Source organism: Lissotriton vulgaris, chromosome 5 (assembly GCF_964263255.1).
Source record: "Lissotriton vulgaris chromosome 5, aLisVul1.2, whole genome shotgun sequence".
Lineage (NCBI taxonomy): Eukaryota > Metazoa > Chordata > Amphibia > Caudata > Salamandridae > Lissotriton > Lissotriton vulgaris.
Window position 1 is genome coordinate 1,528,776,498 of NC_141693.1, and position 20,449 is coordinate 1,528,796,946.

The 20,449-nt window shown below is 47.5% G+C and overlaps 1 protein-coding gene across 2 annotated transcripts in view; it reads right to left on the reverse strand.

Moving 5' to 3' along the window:
* Positions 1-20,449, reverse strand: part of LOC147712934 (cytosolic phospholipase A2 gamma-like) — a 646,694-nt gene that overhangs the window by 291,174 nt on the left and 335,071 nt on the right. For both annotated transcript variants that reach the window (XM_086920395.1, XM_086920396.1), the window contains exon 9: positions 18,293-18,346. In XM_086920395.1, the coding sequence (XP_086776521.1) occupies positions 18,293-18,346 (54 nt within the window). The remainder of the gene's footprint in view (positions 1-18,292; positions 18,347-20,449) is intronic.

Here is a 20,449-nt window from a genome sequence, read left to right on the forward strand (position 1 = left end):
ACGGCTGGAGCCGGTGAGTGTAACTGGCTCGGGGTCACCCATGTACAAGAAGGAGGGGAGGTTGGAGTAGACCATAACGGGAGGGCAGAGCACTGAGTGTTGGTAGTCGGGCACATTGTTCCCTCGAATCCTGCACTTTTATGCACAGTGTTCCTTCGCCAAGTCCCTGCACGTGAATGCACATCATTTACCTATCTCTCTTAGTCACCTAAAGAAAAGGCATAATCCTGACAACCCCATCACTGTAAGAAAGCTTAGTTCTTGAATCCCACTAGTCAATACGGAGAAAGCACAATGGTGTGGTGATGGGAAGAAGGTCTCAGTGTAACAAAACATCATTCTGACGGTTCCCCTAATATTGCTTTCGTTCTTCTATGAGCCTCCGGAGAGACCATTCCAGTCCGGAAGAGCAAGCGAGAAAGCAAACATCTTTACCAAACCCTGCTTCCAGCTCATCCCAAGAATCAGAGGAAGAAGAACAAACCCTTGACCAACCTGTTCCATCCCATTCTGTTATCAATAAACCCCTTTCTAAACCATTATTGCAGCCTCCAGGCCTGTTTAACAAGCCTGCGCTCCCACACTTGTATAGTAGACACTCGGCCCTGGACACAGTGGACCCTCCGGAGATGTTTCTGCGTGGCATAAAACCAGATTGGTCTGAACGCACTGGACCTCTGATTACTTTGATCAATCGATTAGCCAAAAGTTTAGCCAGATTCTTGGGTTCTGCGTTAAGGAGTGAGATGGGGGAGTAAGACGTACAATCTGGTCTTGGCTTGCCCTCTTCATGAATAGTGACTCTAGAAGCTAACCTTGCTCCCGGCTGCTCACGTACATGGCTTTTAAGTATGGAGCCAGCTCGTCAGGCCTCAGTTTGTACAGTTCTATTGGGATATCGTTGGGTCTCAACACCTTGCCTGAGTGTAGCATATGTATGGCTAGAGCTATTTCATCTACGGTCAAAGGGCAATCAAGAAACTCACGGTCTTCTACTGAAAGTGTAGGAAGGGATATATCTCGCAAGAGTTCAGCCGCCTCGCTTTCGGTATATGGCGCAATGGAGGTATAGACTGTTTGAAAGTGGTCAGCAAACGGTTAACTATGTCCTGTGGGTCTGTTGTGGGGGGGCATGTTGGCGTTACGGAGCTCTGGGACCAGTCTACTGGCTCACTCCTTTTTATCAAGCCAAGAAATTAGCTTTTCCATCTGGTCACCCAGGTCGTAGATCCTGCTCAGCTTGTCTTTCCCCAATGCTTTTGATTTTTCTGCTAGTAAGTCTCTGTAACTAACGTGCTTGAGCCAAAGCGTGTGCAGCGCTTCGGGGGAAATGTTGCCTGTCAAGTTTGTTCTAGGCTTTAAATCTCCTCCTCAGCATCAGAGATATCTTTGTGCTTGTTCTTTTTCTCACCCTAGATCAAAGACAGGGCTTGCCCCCGGATCACTGACTTAAAGACCTCACACAGAGTTTGAGGTTAGTCTACAGAGCCTTCATTTTCCCTAAAGTAATGGGTCATGGCTTTAAGCAAGTCTTTGCGAATTTTGGGGTCGCTGAGGACCAAGGATTAATGGGGGCGGTTTTCCCTACCCGTGTTTGATTAATAACTAAGTGCAACCAGAGTGGAGAGTGGTCGGAGATAACCCTAGCTAGGTGTCGGACCTCATGGATATAGTCTTCATGCGAGCCAGGGACTATTATGTGCTCAAGTCTGGAAAAGCTGATGTGTGCACCAGAGTGAAACGTGCACTGTAGGTTGTCTGGGTGACAGGTCCTCCACCCATCAACAAGCCCCATTGCCTTGTGAAAGTCAGGCAATCAGCAGTGTGACTGTCCAAGCACTCGGGGAGGGTATTGATCCATTGTGCCAGAGAGTACGGAATTAAAGTCTCCTCCGAGCACCGGCAGACCCTCCGGTAAAGCCAGAGAATGGCACTAAGGTCTTTAAATGTGGTGGCCTGTAGGCCCGGAGGGACATAAACTGACATTAAAGTGATGATTTGACCCTCCCAGGTGACTGTGACCCCAATGTAGCGGCCCCGGCTGTCGACCTATGTAGATGATATTGTTATGTTTGAATACATTTGTAGCGCGCACTGTTACTCAAGAGTGTCCTGGCGTGAGGGAGAGCAGAGGCGGGAGAGGGAATAATTTTCTGAACATTATACCCACTCTGCGTGACCTAGATGTAAAACCAGCATGAGCCACCAGAGTGTAGCCATATCTATGCATGGCCTTGCATGAGTTACCAACTGAATGTGTTTCTTGGTGCATGACTACATCAGGCATATCCCTTTTAATATGCTGGAGCACTATGTTGTTTAATCTTGTCCCCAAGCCCATTAACATTCCAACTTAATAGCTTAATGTTTCTGTCCCACTGAGCACACATTGGATATCATACCGTTTACTCCTTATCTAGTAATCCATTCGGCCTGTGCTGTCAATGAAAAAACCAAAATCGGGGGCGTGGCTAGCGGCCGAACATGGCGGCAGCATAGAGGACTAGCTCCGACAGAGAAGCGGCCTCTCAGACTATCCGTACTGTAATCCATGGCTGAATCAGACATCAGACGGAGGCACCGAACGCCCATGACCGGGAGAGACTGGCGGCAAGTACCGGGACGAAAATCGGAGGTCGGACAGCGGAGTTAACGTCGAGTGTCGGTGTAACCGAAACACAGGCCTGAATCCGGGGCAACCAGTGGCGAGTGAAGCCGACCGGAAGTGCGACCTGACCGGCGACGACGGAGGGGAAGTGGTCGGGACTGGAGAGGAAGCCCGCGAAACAAACAACGAACTGGAATTCTCATCCTTGGAAGTGGCGTTAGTTCGAACAGAAGGCTGTACGCTGCTGGAGAGGTGGAGGGACTATCCGAGACTGATGTCGCAGCAGTGACCCTGAGACACCGGGACGATATTGGGCGGCCGGAAAGGACAGATCGCCTGACAAGGCAAGAATACTATGGCTGCAACTCTGTTACCATCGGGGGTGCGCTGGATGCGACCCCCATCTACATTAGATTGCTTTCCTTGATCGGACTACAGGCCGCATCGTATCCGTGGCCGCTCCCCTTCCTCCCGATCCCCTCTTCCCGAAGGCCTGAGTTACAGCTAAGTGGACATCATGGCGGGAAAGGGCTCTAAAGGCAGCATGACCCAAACACGTATCGAACGATACACAAATGATAAAACTGCGTCCCCTCCAGCAGACGGACGGCACACCTCCACGAAAACGGTGGACAACGTGGGGACGAAAAAGGCGACCCTAGATGATGTGATGAGAGCACTCACGCAGGTCCAGACAAGGGGGGGCTCCATCTCGACCGAAATAACTCTCATTCGGGCAGATCTCCACAAAATGGCCGAAAAAGTGGGGTCACTGGAGCTGGTCACAAAATCGCTGGTGGAGGACGTGTCGGAACTCCAGACGGCAATGGAGGCGGTCGTCGCAGAGAATAAAATGTTAAAGGACAAGCTGGATGACCAGGAAGGGCGCTCCAGGAGAAATAATATATGAATTCTTGGAGTTCCGGAGTCAGAAGGCACTAGAGCAACTGATCTTTTTGTGGAGGAACTCATCAAATCGCAACTCCAACCCAAAGGACTATCAGTGTTCTTCTCAGTCGAAAGGGCGCACAGAGTCCCGGGAGAACAGCCTAAACCGGGGGCATCCCCTAGACAGATCCAGGCGAGACTGTTCAACTTTCGTGATAGGGATGCCATCCTCCAAGCAGCGCGGGTTTCCCCACCCGTAAAGATTCAGAAATCCACATTGGCATTCTTCCCGGACTATACAGCGGAGGTGGCCAGGAAGCGAAAAACGTTTCTGGACATAAAGAAGGAACTCAGGAGGAGAGAGATTCAATACTCCATGATATTTCCGGCTAAACTACGGGTGGTAGCGGAAAACAGGACATGGTTTTTTGATAATCCAGAGACTGGCCGGGACTGGCTGGATGGCTGGCGTCCTGCCTCTCAATCCCGCCGCCCGGGACAAACTAAAAATGGCCAACAACTGAAGGATCATGACAACGTCCGAGAGGAGGACCTAGACAACGACAGAAGCTTGCCGATGAGAGACAATGCTGATGCAGACCAGGAGGTGGATATCTAACGGCCCGGCGGGTACGAGACATTCTTGATATGGGACTGCCGCCGGGACTGCCATGGACACTGGGCTGAAGGCCTCTGCAGAGGGTATGAGGGGTTGCTGTTTCCGGAGTACTCCTCACCCCCAACGAGCAAGTAACCTTGTATTTCTATCTGGGTGGGTTCAAGCACTCTGCTAAATTGGGGTGGCGGGCAGTTTTGAGTCCGTGTGGCAGGGAAGCAGGGAGGGCGGGAGTTCGGGGCATGTGGGGTTAATAAGGTTTGATGGTTTGCATTGTTTGACTACTGTTTACACTGACAATCACTATAGTCACATTATGCCAGATTTCACACACCGGGCAGACCGGTACTGATCTGAGGACACTAGACCCGTTACAGCATACGAATGTGGGCGCCCATGGGGATGGGTTTCTACCGGACACATTGCTGCCTCGTCCTATGGGGTCTGTGTTTATGTTTACAATTTTACGATGGCAGGACCGCCACAGCCCAGTAACGTGATGAATGGTCCCGATGTGGGGCCTGTGCCGCCATTACAAATAATGTCGTGGAATGTCAGGGGTCTGGGGGACAAGGTAAAGAGAGGGTTGGTTCTCCAGAGTATTAGAAGGTTAAATTGAGACCTTGTCCTTCTTCAAGAGACACATTTAGTGGGTGCAGCTAGCAAGGCTTTAGATAGGCGAGGATACAGCATGATAACACATTCAGACTTCACTTCGGGGTCCCGGGGGACAGGCATCTTAGCGAAGAAGGCATCACGATTCATTCAACAGACTACTAAGATTGATGGTTATGGCCGTTTTGCTGCAGTCTGTGGGCAGTGGGAGGGGATATCCATTAATGTGGTGTCTGTGTATATCCCACCAGCACTACATGCATCAGCACTTCCGGACCTGGGAAAGGTTCCTTCTGGAGCTCCCGGACGGAGACCTAGTGGTGGGAGGAGACTTCAACGCAATGGCTCATGTCACACAGGATAGGTTTCCAACCCGGGCGAATTCACCAGGCCCGACCAGATTCAGCGAGTTCATGGAGGCACAGGGATTGGTTGACATATGGCGGCACATACACCCCGAGGATCGGCAATACTCTTATTATTCGGCCACACACGATTGCCTATCCTGTATTGATTATTTTCTTACACTGGGGGGTGGCCGACTCACGATCAATGATGTACAGATAAGACCCCGGGGTATATCAGATCATTCCCCCTTGACCATGACCATGTCCTGTACAGCGTTAGCACGTAAGAGAATCTACCCAATCTACCCTGGATATCTCAAAATTCCTCACGTCTGTAAAGACTTAAAAAAAGCGACTAAACACTACTTCAATGAAAATGCGGGCTCAGTGTCCTCCCCAACGACCCTGTGGGAAGCATATAAAACAGTGCTGAGAGGGCAGGCGATTGCGACGATCACGAGACATAAACATGCACAGAAACAAGAATTGCTAGCACTAGAACTAAAATTGGAACAAGCTAATGCGGCCCATATGGCACTCCCATCGGAGGACACATGCCACTCACTCCACCTCTGTCAACAGCTACATGACTATCTTCTCAGACGGACAATAGAAAATATTGAGACGACTGCGCATAGGGTCTATGATATAGGCGACAAAGCCAACAAACTGTTGGCCTGGCTAGATAAAAAAAGTGAAGGCAGCAGACACATTTTACAACTGCAGGATCCGGAAGGGACATATCATACACGCCCCTCTGAGATCATAGACATCTTAGCTGACCACTTCCAAGCAGTCTATACTCCAGGAGAGGTGGTCACGGCTGAGGCGGCAGTGTCGGCGCTTCAAGATATACAGGTCGAAACTATCACCGGAGGCAGTGTCTGAACTGTAGGCAGACCTAACGGAGGAGGAGCTCCGAACGGCAATTGGTGCGCTGCACACGGGCAAGGCGCTGGGCCCTAACGGGATTCTGATTGAGTGGTTCCAAGCAGTATCGGACACCCTGAGCTCACCACTGTTAGCCATGTTCGCAGAATGTCGAGAAACGGGGGTTCTGCCCTTGGATCAACGAATGGAGACTATAGTGACCATCCCAAAACCAGGTAAATTGCCCACGGACTGTGCGTCGTATCGCCCAATCTCGCTGCTCAATGCAGAAGCAAAAATTCTGGCAAAACTGATTGCGAATAGACTGACCCCGCACTTAAAACACCTGATCCACCCGGACCAGTCAGGCTTCATGCCACGTAGAAGCACGGCATTAAACCTCCGGCGTGTGCATGGGGCACTGGCGCGAGCCCATTTGCTAAGGGAGCCGGCAGCCATTCTGTCACTAGATGCCAGAATGGCTTTTGATATGGTGGAGTGGCAATATTTATTTGCAGTCCTGGCCCATATGGGTTTTGGCCCCAAATTTCTCTCCTGGATTAAATTCTTATACGCGAAGCCGGTTGCACTTATAGCAGCCAATGGCCACATCTCCCGAGCGATCCATCTGGCCAGAGGGACGCGTCAGGGTTGTCCATTATCCCCTCTACTGTTTGCACTGGTGTTGGAACCGCTCGCTACTGTTATTAGGACTACACCACTGTTGAAAGGACTAACGTGGGGTGACGCCTGGGAAGATAAGAATATCCTTATATGCTGATGACATGCTAATTTATTTATCTAACTCAGAGGTGGGCATCCCGATACTGTTGGCACTCTGTGATAGGTATGGTCTGACCTCCGGATACACGATCAACTGGACAAAGTCAGTCCTCTACGTGCTGAAAGGTCCTGTGCCGCTCCTCCCCGACGATTGCCCGTTGGTAGTAGCCGATACTTCATTTAAATATCTGGGCATACACGTAACTGGTGACGTGGGTGTGTTTTACGATCAGAACTTGGCACCCCCGCTCACTCGCCTGAAGGCGGATGTACGTCACTGGAAAGCCCTGCCCCTCACACTGCTGGGGCGCGCGGCATTGTTTAAGATGATGGCACTCCCGCGCCTCTTATATGTGCTGGAGAATACCCCAGATCTGATCTTGCCTTCCGATTTCTGAAAAGTGACGGCAGTAATGACCGATCTGTTATGGGGAGAACGTCCGCCCAGAATAGCGCATATTAAACTCAATCGTGGGTGGTATGACAGAGGGATAGCTTTGCCGAACATGCAGCTTTACTATTGGGCGTCACAGCTCAAAGTCATTAATCAATGGATCCACGTCCCACATGATGACCCGGCATGTCTAGCAGATAGAGCGCAATTGGGAACACATAGTTTACTGGCCCCACCGTATAATCCAAGCCTACTGAAGCGATTGCTCGGTCCAACCAAACACACAGAAACAATATGGTATAGGGCGCTGACACGGCTTAAATGGAGGGGAGTCATAACCAAGCTTACTCCACTATGGGACACTAAACAACTAGGCTGTCTTAGATCCAGTAAAGGTTTTACCCAATGGGATACTATTGGAATCTCAACGGTGGGGGACCTATGGACCACTACTGGGATGATCCCTTTCCCACACCTGCAGCAACAATATGCATCAGGCCCCACTGAAACTTACAAATACATACAAATTAGACACGCACTAATGGCAGTAATTGAGCCAGGGTCCACTGTTCCAGAGTCCTCACCTTTGGAAGACCGACTTCTCACAGACTTTATGCAAATACGCGCTACCTCGCTTACATACCGCAAGCTACTGAACAATCTCCCAGACCCCTTACAACGGTTGAAAGAGAAGTGGGAAGCTGAGTTAGATGCCATGGACGAGACAGATTGGAATGCCGCACTAGCATCACCAAGGGAGGCGGGGGTTTCAGCCCGGTTTAGGCTCATACAACTTAAAATACTGCATAGAGTATATTACACCAGGACCTCTCTGCACAAAATGCACAGGGCGGAAACCCCGTATTGTCTCAGGGGGTGTGGGGAGGAGGGGACACTACTGCACACGCTTTGGGAGTGTCCGGCCATCTCGAGTTACTTGCAGCAAGTCATGCGCACCATTTCCCAGACCCTTGACACTTCCTTGACACCGGAACCACGTATGTGCTTGCTGAATGTGTGGGAGAGGACTGACCTGACACTCCGGCAACAACAATGGGTCACTATTGGGACTATGGGGGCCAAACGCGACACTGCACAGAGATGAGGAGTGGCAGAAACACCTACTCTAGCACTGTGGTGTAGGATGATGGATAGACTTATGCTAACCGAACGCACAGTGTATAAAATGAGAGCCAACCCCCACAAGTGGAACAAGGTTTGGGAAGCATGGAACAGATATAGGGGGGATTTGTGTGAGCCACTGCCGGAAGAAGAGGATGACAGCTCAGAAGTTGATGACTAGCTGGATGAATGAGACAGGGGGAAATGTGTAGATGAGTGTAGGAGGATAGGAATCGACTGATGGGGGCCTCACTTAGTTTGGTGCTCAGAGAGGGAGGGGTAGTAGCCTGGGAACCTGGAACCGGCAAACACTGAACTCAACTGTGATGATTCACTGTGACTATACATTATGCAGGAGTCTATTATTTTTGTTCTTGTTAAATTTAAAACAAAAAATAACATAAAAGTAAGATGACACGTATTCTATCACTGTATCCTTATTGCATTTTGCACTATACCAAACGTTTGCTGCCGGACCGGAAGGTTGTCGGCTGAATAGCTGTGTAACAGTACAGAAATGTGATTGAATGTGAAACGATTTCCTGTGATGCGATGTACTGACATTGTAATGATGGCAAACTTCAATAAAATCTTACACCAAAAAAAAAAAAAAAACAACAATTCACCCCCGAGCCTAACCCCCCATTCCAACCACCCCCACCCTGCTTCCCTGCAATTTGGGCACCCAACTGCCCATGCAGAGCGCCTGTCGCCCCAACTGGTTACCTAAAAAAAAAAGAAAATGGGGTACCCCACCCGTCTCGCTCCTCTCCCCTTTCCCAGAATGCACGTACAGAACCCAGTGAAGTCTCTGCCTCCTGATACTGCTAGGCAGCTAGCCAGAAAAGGCTGGAAACTAAGAGGACATCCCTCCGGGTCATGGTAGGTGCTGGCTTTGAAGAGGAAGTGGCCAAACATCTGGTAGTATCACCTGCTGCCAAAGTCAATGTCAGTCCCTCTGCAGATCTCCCGCACAAGCTATTCTGCCCAGAGTCATGGTGTGCTTGAATGTCCAGCCACTCTGAGGCCGTGTCTGGCTGGTCGGAAAACCAAGTTTTCCCCCCTGACTCTACTCAGATCTTTGTGGGTAAGAGAATAGCATATTTGAGTCCCCGGACTCTGAGGCGTTTCTTCACTGCCAGGATTTATCTTCTCTGCCTCTGAAACAAGTTGTGTGGAGTCTGGGAAGAAATTAATGTCAGCATTTTCATAGCAGAGCTGCGCTGTTCTAGCATTTTGTAGGATGACATCTCAGTCTTTAAAACTCAATACTCTCGCTAGTATAGGACAGGGCGGGGCCCCGGGTTTCAGGCGAAGAATTTGCTGAGACCTTTAGGCTTCAGGTGCTTTAGGACAAGGTCCTCCACGAAGAGGTCAGGCCTAAGCCCTTCCGCCTTTTCAGGGACCCCAAGAATGCGTAGTTAGTCTAAGGCATCCTTCATAGTCATCCAGCTTGTGCTCCGTAAATTTGCGGAATGTTTGCAAGTCCTGTACATTTTTTTGAAGATGTGACATCGTTCACCAGACTCGCAGCTGCAATTTCTACCTGCTTAACTTTCTCAATTGCTTTAGTGAGGTCTGCCCTGATCAGGTTAATTTCAATAGAAAGCTTTTGCATTTTGTGCTCCAAGGAAGTTCTGATCCCAGCTATTCCTTCCATTACGTCCTTAAGCAACAATTACTGGCTCTCATTATCTGGTTCGCTCACGGTCTGGTTCCCGAGCGCGGACCCGGGGGTGAATCTCTAGCGACCGCGTACCAGTCCTTCCTATTGGACTGGATCGCTTTGTGGCCTTTCTGGCCCGTACTTCTTGGCTTGTCAGAGATAGCCATCATGCAGTTGGGTTCTGTGGCTGTCAGACCTTGTTCCCCTTCCTTTCACCAGGCGCTGCGTGGGTCGTGCGGCTCCACGTTGAGCGGCGACAGATTCTGCATACTTTCACCTGCCTAGAGCACCCAATTATTTCGACAGCCACGCATGGTCAGGCCGGAGAGTCCCAAAGGAGCAGGGCTCTTAGTCCAGGGGGGTGGAGGGGGAAAGGATATTACACTCAGGGCATCAATATTTGACACAGCTACATTAAAAGCCTCTCCTGATCAGGCCAGGGAACTTCGGCGGAGTAGAAATCTCAGGTCGGGAGGGGGGGGGGAAGGATATTGCACTCTTGGCACTGGTACCTGCAGAGTAATAACCCCCTTCAGTCTTGGCCTTAGTGTGTTGCGGAGGGGGGGGAAGGGGAGCAACTCCAGCCACTTGGTCGTTTGGCCCTCGGCGGGCAGAGGGCCCCCAGTATGCTCACCCCAGGCAGCACTCACCGGATCATCATCGCCTCCACAAGAACTCCCCGTCTCTCCCCCAGTGTACCAGAGGGCGAAGGTTTGTTGTATCGGCCGCCAGGCAGGCCATTCTTCTGCCGATTCATCTTTTGGCTGCTTCCGGTGGCTGTTGTTTGTATATACCCCTCCCGGGAAAGGGGGCACCCTCCTCACGATCGGCAGATGCTGTGTGGTGTAAAGGCCGCTCCAGGCCCCGAGTCACGGTGCCTGCCAGTCGCCTCCCTTCACCCAGATCCCAGCAGGCCAGGTCCCGGCTCCGCCTGGGATGCAGGCAGCACCACAACGGGAGTCGGTACTCAGTCCCCGGTTGTGCGATTGACACAGGAGTACCTGGGGGGATCCTCGTTCCCTCAGGTTTCTGATCCTGTGTTCAGGGTTCGGATTGTTGTGTTGGATTGATGCGGGGGAGTCTGTGAGGACAGAGCTTTTTGGTCTACGCGGCCATTTCCTTATGATATTTGGCCACGCCCTCAATTTTCTTTATTTGATTGATAATGACTCTGCACTCGTTTGGTAAATATATGCAGACCACTTCTCTAACGGTACACATGCATGTTGGTTTAATCTTGAATTTTTTTGTTTAATTCTTTATATTAAACAGTTGCTTAGTACAGTATTACAAATAATACAGAAACAGAGGTACAATACAACGGCAGTAGTCGGTGGAATAAAATACACTAAAGGACCACTAGTCTTTGATAATATCCCACAGTGTCTTCCCCCTGCGCCTTGAGGTCCCAGTCTACAGTTTCTACAATACATTTCCCCAAACTTCACAATTAGGTTCTGTATTCCGCCCACAGGATCCAAATCTTTTCCCATTTTTGGGGGCATCCCCATCTCTGATAAACTACTTTCTCCACCTGTTGGCACCAGTCCAGATCAAGCTCTCAGTTCCTTGTACTAGGGGAATAAGCAGCCCCCATGCTCTCAGTTCCTTGTACTAGGGGAATGAGCAGGCCACATATCCTCCCCCGTCACTCCCAGTAGGTGCCATCTTGCCTTGACTGGGACCTGGAGACCTGTGGCATTCATCATAGACCGATTCACCCCCTCCCAGTAGCGCTGAATTTTGAGACAAACCTAAGATAATGTGAAACCTCCACGCAGCCCCAGGCACACCGATCAGAGTTACAGAGTCCCAGCCCATGTTGGAGTGTTCTAGGGACATATGACCTGTGTAGGATCCGAAGTTGGATCGATTAAAGCGTGCCTGCATGGTAATCTCCCTGGCGCTCTGCAATGCCTCCGTCCAATCCTCTTTCTTCAGTAGCCCCAAGTCTGCTTTAAATGCCTCCCTCGGAGGGCCTATGGGGTCAGGAGAATTATTCATGAGCTTCCGATAGGTGAAAGAAATGGCCTTATCCACCATCGGGTCGAGGAGTAGTCAGTCCTCAAGTTGGGGGTACTCTGGTTACTGCCCCTCCTCTGGTACATGGCACTGCAGGGCATGTCTCAACTGAGATAACAAAATTGCTCACAATCAGCCATTTCATATTCTGTCTGTAGGTCATCAAATGTAATCATGGTCCAATTTTGCCAGGCGTCTCCAAGGCAGTCTATCCTGATCAGGATCCACCTGTGAAAACCCTGCAGGCACCCCACCTCACTCAGCACGTAGCATTCTCAGAGCGGTGTTCTCTCCATCAGTTTGGTCTACCACCCCAGTAGTCTTGTGGCATCTCTCCATGCTCGCACCACTGCCCGTATGTGTGCAGGGTGATGCTTCTCATGGCCCCTTCGATATAATGCTGCTGGATAGCCCCCAACTGCCATGGCATGCAAATCCACCTGATAAGCTGGTACAGTATGGGGTGCAAAAAGCCAGTTATTTATGTTATTGAGCTGGAACGTCAGTTTTTAACATCTGAGGTCTGGAACTGCCAATCCAACCTCATAGATGCCTCACTGCAGTTTGTGCAGTGCCATGCATGGGCTACCCACTTCCCAGAGCAGAGTGTGCAGTTCACCCTCAATTGCCTGAAAAAACTTACTCAGAATGGGGTATGGGGTATTCTGTAACACATATAGAAAACAAGGGAGGGGCTGCCATCTTAAATAGTACTACTCGACCCAAAATGGAACTTGAGTGCCACTGCCAGTGAGCCGCATCAACCCAATTTATCTGAAAGCCTGAATAGCTACCGAATAGCTGGAATATGTGGATGAGGCTATGAATCGCCTGACAGTGCTTATGAGCATATAACAGAATATCGTCGGCATATAGGGAAATATGCTCCTCCCAGCAACCCCCACCATCGATGACATTAACAAGAGGGTCCTGACTTACCCATGGCATGAGAAGTTTGAGCTCCAGCCCAAAAATCATATGGGAGAGAGCACCCTTGGCATGTACCCCTATGCAGTGTGACCAGTCTAGATACCAACCCATTCACTCAGACTCTCGCCATTGTGTCATGATAAAGGAGTCCGACACAGTCGCAGGATTTTGGTCGGAAACACAGCCTAGACGGGACAGCTAACAGGTACCACCATTCAATGATATTGAATGCCATACAGGCATCCAGCGATAGCAAAGGTGGGGTTTCAGCTGGTTGAGTCTCTGTCATGTGCATGACTCTGTATAAACGTCAGAGATTCAACCAGGTACTCCTGTTTAGCATAACCCTTGACTGGTCAGGGTGTATTACTGTAGAGACAATCAGATGCAGCCTATTAGCCAACGCCTTATCCAGGACCTTGACCTCAAACTGGAGTAAGAATATGGGCCTATAGGAGCTGCACAGCTCTTGAGGTCTACCCTTCTTTGGGATGACAATTATGGTGGACAGTCTTAAGTCCTCTGGCAGTCACCTCTCTTTCTGTGCTGTCGGAAGCATATTTAACATCAGCTGAGCCAGTTTGTCTGCTACACACTTATATAGTTCGACAGCCAGTCCATTTGGGCCTGCTGCCTTTCCAGACCGTATGTTACGAATAGCAGCCACGATCGCCTACACTGTCAGGTCTCGGTCAGGTTCCTCCGTGTCTTCCACTGATAGTTCTAACATGGATATATGCCTAAGCCCTTCAGCACTTTTATCTCCCTTTCTGCTAGAGACTGACTTGTATAATGCTGCATAATAGACTACAAAGGCCTCAGCTGTGTCTGACCCTGAGATGCACGGAGGACTGTTGGGTAGCAGCAAATCCATTGTGATATCTTGGATTAGTGGAGTCGTATCACTCTTTGAAAGTTGTGCTTTGCATTTTTTGGCCTCAGAAAGAATATTTGTTTCTCTTGGAAGAAGTGGACCTAGGAGAGCAAATCTGGCAAGAGGTTCCTCTGTTGCTGGCATTAATAATCCACACTGTGTTTTTGATCCAGCTGGAATGTTTTGCCTTCTGATATTAGTAGAAGTTGGGCAAACAAGGCCTGTACACAGCGCCACTGGTAAGGAGGCGGATGCCCTTTGAGATACCCCGATTGAGTGTAGAGTGATTTTCAGCATTGGCAAACTTTTTTCTAAGATGTAATAATGCTGGTTGCGGTCATCAGTCTGAAGGGCCTGCTCATTTGTTTTGTGGGAGAATTTTGTTAGAGTTTTCAACTTGGTCCAGCCGCAGCTCAGTTCTTTGCAGAGAATGGTCAAGATTCTACAATGCCTTACTGAAATCTTGGGGGAGGGAGTTAATCTTATTTATAAATTTGGAGAGCAGAGTTTGTATGACTCTTTTTATGAGTTAGGCAGCTGGGGGAGTTGGCCCGGTTCTCTGTCAAAATCAGAAGTTGTGCCGCTGGCCTAATGGCAATGGTTAGCAGTTCTTCAGATGTAGCCTCTTTCCTTGCGTTTAAATGTAAATGTAAATGTAAATGTATAGGCATTTATATAGCGCACTACTTACCTGTAGGGTCCCAAGGCGCTTCGACCGCTGCGAAACCCTTCCTGGCTTCCCTGAGAGATGGTCCCCTTAATGGGTATCTCCAGGGTGAGACCAGGCATCCCAGGCGGTCTGGTGGGGCCGTTAGTGAAGATGAGGCAAGCTAATGCCCAGAGTTGCCGAGTGTGATCGCTGATCAGAGTGGGCACCGAGGCGAGAGAATTATCGAGTCCGCTGACCCTGGTCCAGAAACGTGCCACGCCGGGAATCGAACCCTGGTCCCGGGCCGTCCTCTGCTCTCGGGTCTGCCGCCTCTAACCAGTGAGCCACACTACTACGTTTATGGCTCAGCATTGACCTCAGTGATTTATTCATACATCAACAGTACCACACAAGCTCTTCACCGCCCCTTGGGTTACAAAGTGTTTAAAATCTTTATCCTAGATCCCAAAGGGTAGATCTGTGCTAGGCCTCAGGCCTGTTATGAGCCCTGGGATTAATCGGCCCTCACAATGCTGCATATTAAGCGTTTTCGTATGGGGAGAATCTACACACCTATATCTGCATTGGATGTAGGGTTGCAAGATTCACCCGCCTCACTTCTCCTCTGTTGCAGGAAATTGCTTCCTTACCCCCTGCAGGCTCCTCATATGGAGCGGGACTCATCATGAAGGCACACGCAGGGTAGCTCCAATCATGTTGCTGCCCTAGAGGGAAGGGAAGCAATGGTGCAGTACCTCCTCCAGACTCATCTTTGGATCTGCTGAATTATCCAATAGCCACAGAAGTAGCTGTTGCATTCTTAAATTCCAGGTTGCTCCCTATTCGGTTAAGCCATCAGCGAGCTTCGAATTGCTCACCTTCCTTGTCCTTAGAAGCTTTGTGAGTGATTACCTGCTCATTGAATCAGTGGGTCTTTCTTTAGGGCTCAGATCACCACATGAAGCCATATTTGTTGGCTTTGACAGGGGCCCAATGTGCTGAGCTTAGAGGGGATGGATATACATCGATCCCCACTGGCCATGCCCTCAAGCCACCCAGGGCCTGATGTCCAACATATTTTTGCATGTGCAAACAGCTTTGCGACCCGTTTGCTCATTCAAAAATACCTAAGGGCCATGTACAAACCCTAATTAGCGAGTCGCAATTTATTTGCGACTCACCAATTAGGATTTGCGGCACACTATTAGGAAGGGGCGTTTCAAGGGCATCCCTTCCGAATAGCGAGTCCGAGTCCTATGTATGACTGTTTTGCTACCGCAATTGAGGTCTCAAAACAGTTGCAATTTACCACCTACTTCAAGTAGGTAGTAAAGCATTTGAAAACAAGAAGGGACCCCAGGGGACCCCTTCCCCTTTGGGAATGCATGGGAAAATATTTTTAAAGAGCAGGCAGTGGTCCCAGGGACCATTTAACAAAACACATCTTTACTCAAAAGCAGTCCAAAACATGGAGGTCTGCTGAGCCCAGCAGGCCCCCATCCCTGGGAGGACTAGCCATTCCAAATGGATTCACAAATTGAGAGTGGCTCATTAATATTCATGAGCCTCGCAATTTGCGGCCCCATTGGGAATCGCTAAAAGTGTCTGACACTGTTGTACATTTGCTTTAGCGGCTCTTAAATTGCGACTCGTAATTTTTCACAATTTGTGAGTCACAAAAGCAAATGGTCGTATATTTGGCCCGTACTTGCTACGGTAAACATAGTTTCAATAATTTAAATCTAGGCGCAACCCCTTGATATCATTGACACCGAAAAATATGTTAAGTATTTAACACTAACAAAAAAGTTAAAAAGTAAAAAATCTGCACAATATTCACACAACCAAGTAAGAAAAACAGAGAACAAATCATTTAAATGAATGATGTTCCTATACCTTCACAAGTTGTCCTTCGTGCCCTGATAGGACTCCTATTTCTCACCCCATACCTTCCTCTCAAAAAGCTTAAGCCTTTGTCCCTGCTGTTGGTGCACTTTTCATGCCTCATTAAGGGGAAACACCAAATGGGTCCGCTTCTGGTTAATGCTAACTAGCCTACTACAGGAACAGGCACGTAAAGTTAATTTTCTTTTAAAGCCATTTTCCTGGCTATTTACTAAAGCTCTGAAATCACCAATTATAAATAATTTTTAAATATAAAAATAGTGGATTTGTGTAGCCTATCCCAATACAAAGTTAGCAGACTTTGTCCTGTCAAAAGATGGTTATTTTGACAGGTTTGTCTGCAGACTTTAAATCTATAGGAGTCATGGTACACAGGTACGCCTGAATTTATGTTCCTTGGACAGCCTAGTGAATAGCACAACATGTATTGCAGTCAACATGTGACATTAAAGTTTTCAATGCTGTTGGTGTATTTCCTGCAGCATATACTATGACTTTACGGGGAAGTTCAATTCGCCATTTAGGAATTAGCCAATTTTACTAATTGTAGGGGTCGGATCACATACTCTAGGGACTGCAATCCCCCTTTAGTGGTAAAACAGCATCATCAGTCCAAACAAATGGGAATGACATTGCAAAAAGATGCTCTCTCAGATTATAGCTATTAATATACACATACGTTTGGAAATGGCACTTTCTGCAGGGTCACATTCAACCGCGTTGCCTTCCTCACCTTTTTCTGACCTTGTTTTTGTTGGCCTTAGGACTCTGGGCACTTTACCACTGCTAACTAGTGCTAAAGGACATGTGCACGCTCCCTTAAAACATATTAAAATTGGTGTATCGACAATTGGCATATTTAATTTACGTATAGGTCCCTTGTAAGTTGTACTATGAGTGCCCAGGGCCTGTAAATTACATGCCACTGGTGGGCCCACAACCCTGATTATGCCACCCATTTAAGCAGCCGTTTAAACATGTGTCAGCCTACCACTGCAGAGCCTGTATGTACAGTTTCACTGCCATGTTGACTTGTCATTGAAAACCTCTTGACAAGTCTTAAAATCTCCTTTTATTATATATAAGTCACCCCTAAGGTACTCGCTAGGTAGCCCATAGGGCAGAGTGCTGTATAAGTAAAAGGGAGGACATCTACATTTCAGTTTTACATGCCCTGGCAGTGAAACACTTCCAAAAATGTTTTTCATTAATGTGAGGCCTACCCCTCCCATAGGTTAATATTCTCCTCACAGTAGCTCTTCGACGTTGATGCTTGTCATAGGTGAAGGTACTGTTTCAGCAGGGCCTCCAGGGCTTCTGTATCTGACATCACGGTCGACTTGACTTTACATATTTGACCTGGTCCACCGCCACCTCAAGTAACCCCTAAGCGCTATTGATGTTTAAGAACTAGATTCAATGTAATCTTTAAAAATTCATATCTCTGGTGCAATTTATTGGATTTTGGTTGTTTTGTCTTCTTTTGTTCAATAAATCAATTTCCATTTTTCTACCTAGGTGTAGAATATTTTTGTGTGGTGTTTTTTACTGTTTTATTTGTATTAAGTGGTTCACAAATTCTTTACACTTAAGTTAAGCCTGCCATCTCTGTGCCAAGTTCTCAGAGAATGAGCACAGGTTAAATTAGGGATTATAATTGCCTAGACCAGAGTGAGGTTACTTGTACAGGGTGAATACTTCTGCCAACTAGAGACCCCACTTCTAACACATACGAAGACACACAAGCATTCACAACTGCCTTATGTAGATGGCCCTATCAGTTTTATCGGTTGTCTAGTGGATACCTCACTTGAAATCCTTTCTAGAGGTGTCACTGGAATCATAGCTCGGCTACCAATTGCCAAATATATGCATGACATGCACAATCAACATTACAACTAAGCGCTACATGGTGTTTTCACAGCAGTATTCAGGTCCATGTAGAGTGTTTACAGATGTCTTGGCAGAAAATGAAAGTAGTTTTTGTAAGTATGCATTATTACCTTTGATGTACACTTTCATTTCATATTCGTTTGCCAGTGCACTGCCCCATAAACCTAAAGTCAACAAGAAAAGCAGAGTTATTTACATTATTAGATGTTGTAGTCTCAGAATTAAACTAAGAAGAACCATGCATCTCACTTGATGACAATGACATGAGGTTCAGCCCAGCACAGTATATTTAGCCAGATCAGCAGAACAAATAAAAACAGTCAAGGTATAGGTCAAAACAAAAAGCATGCCCAGTTGAGGGTTCCACAATAAAAACAGTGGGAGCTAAGCATGGGCACTTAAAATGAATACATGTATTCTTCTTAGGGTGACCAGCCCTTCCACGGCATTAGGGGCACTGTTTTCAGACTTTAATATGTTACCATTAACCTTGGGCTGAGTTCATGGACTTGCACTACGCAGAACTACGCAAAGTGCAAAAAAAACTCCGCCGCACTACGCGGAGCTCCACAAGAGACGGAGTGTGATAAAAAAAATGCAGTTCACGGTGCTTGCACAGTGCCGGATTCTTGTCCATACTGTGCAATCATTCTAAAGGGCACCATGCACTGCACAGAGGTTAATTTTCCTCACTCATGATCGCCAACTTGACATTGATGAATGCGAGCAAAGAAAAAAACACCGCTTTGCGAAGCGGAGCCGAGTTTTTCGGAACTCCGCGAGTTCCGCGTCACGCAGAGAACTACGCAAACTCTGCGACTGGAGCGGAGTTCACCACCCAGGGTTAGTTACCATATGCTCAGGACTGGAGACAGTCTACTTAATGATCTGACCCAATTCTACGAGCTTATGAACCAGGAATTGACAAAGCCAATGCATTTGACTTTTGTAGAATACATATGTGTATTTGGTCCCAGACAACCAACATACATAAAAGCATTAATACATATACAGTTTAGACGAAATGCAAGAACCCACGCACATTCACCTTCCAGAAACACCCAAGTCAACCTTCATGCAGTCACCAATATACATGTATAAGAAATGTGTTATGTTAGGTGAATTTCTTTTATACTAAACAATTCTGCTGCAAGTCTATTCTAAAATAATATTAGTGAAAGAACATGAGAATAGAACGGAAAGAACAAGAGTGGAAAATTGAAGGATCATTGTGAATCGAATGTGAGAATGTAATAGCAGCAGTTGTAGCCAACACCGACTTTTTATTGCTAAGCAATCAGTACTGAACGAAATTAAGCTCGGGAAAGAGGAGAAGGAAGCAGTAAATGATAGAAGGGTAAAATCAATCGACTGGTACAGAGATGCTGGTGCAAGACGGGTATCCGGGATTATGTCCACAAATCGATTCACAGAGGGTCAAAGACAAACCAGTCCCATGATACTCTGACACAATCCGAAAGTGCAGAAACAGGGACACTATATGAACAGGGGGCTGTACAGACAGAAATAATTGTGGACAGATATATCATTACAGGAGTCATGATTTTATCTGCGGACACATTTGCTGATGAAATATGAGGTAAATGAAAAACCACTCAATAACTAGTCATTTCTAGGCTACTCCGTGCATAAACCACTTATACTTGGTCCTTTAAGTCTCCACGCACGTCCTGCCACTGCCCTCTTTGGAACGATATTCTGCCACTAACAATGCAGCTTATCACATGCTCATTTATTTTTTGCATCTTTGGACAAAAAGATGAAAAAGAAAACATCATCTATCCAGGACAAAAAAATATGGAGCCAAAGAGGATAAATGAGTCAGAAAGAAGTTAGATATCCAAGAAACAAGTGACTCAAACAGATGGACTCACTAAATACCAACAATCTATTTCCACTACAAGGTTTTGACTTCCTCAGGTTGTGCACAATTAGTTGCTCTGGGATTGTTCAGTTAATATTGCTGGATGTTCAGAAAGAAATAAACGTGAAGATTCCAGTTCGAATTTTGAATTAATGCAGGCTTCAGATCTCGTGAGAAACATAGCTATGAAGAGATATTGTCAGTGATGTTCAGTCAATAAAGATTTAAATCATTTTAAACTGTACATTCAGATATTTTCTCTTGAGTCCTTCAGTTTTGTCTTTCTGTTTCATAGATCAAATATTCAAATCGGATAGCAAATGGTCTGAAAGGTTAAAATGATTGACAAGGGGCTGGTAAGGTTTCTTTATTTATGTTTGCT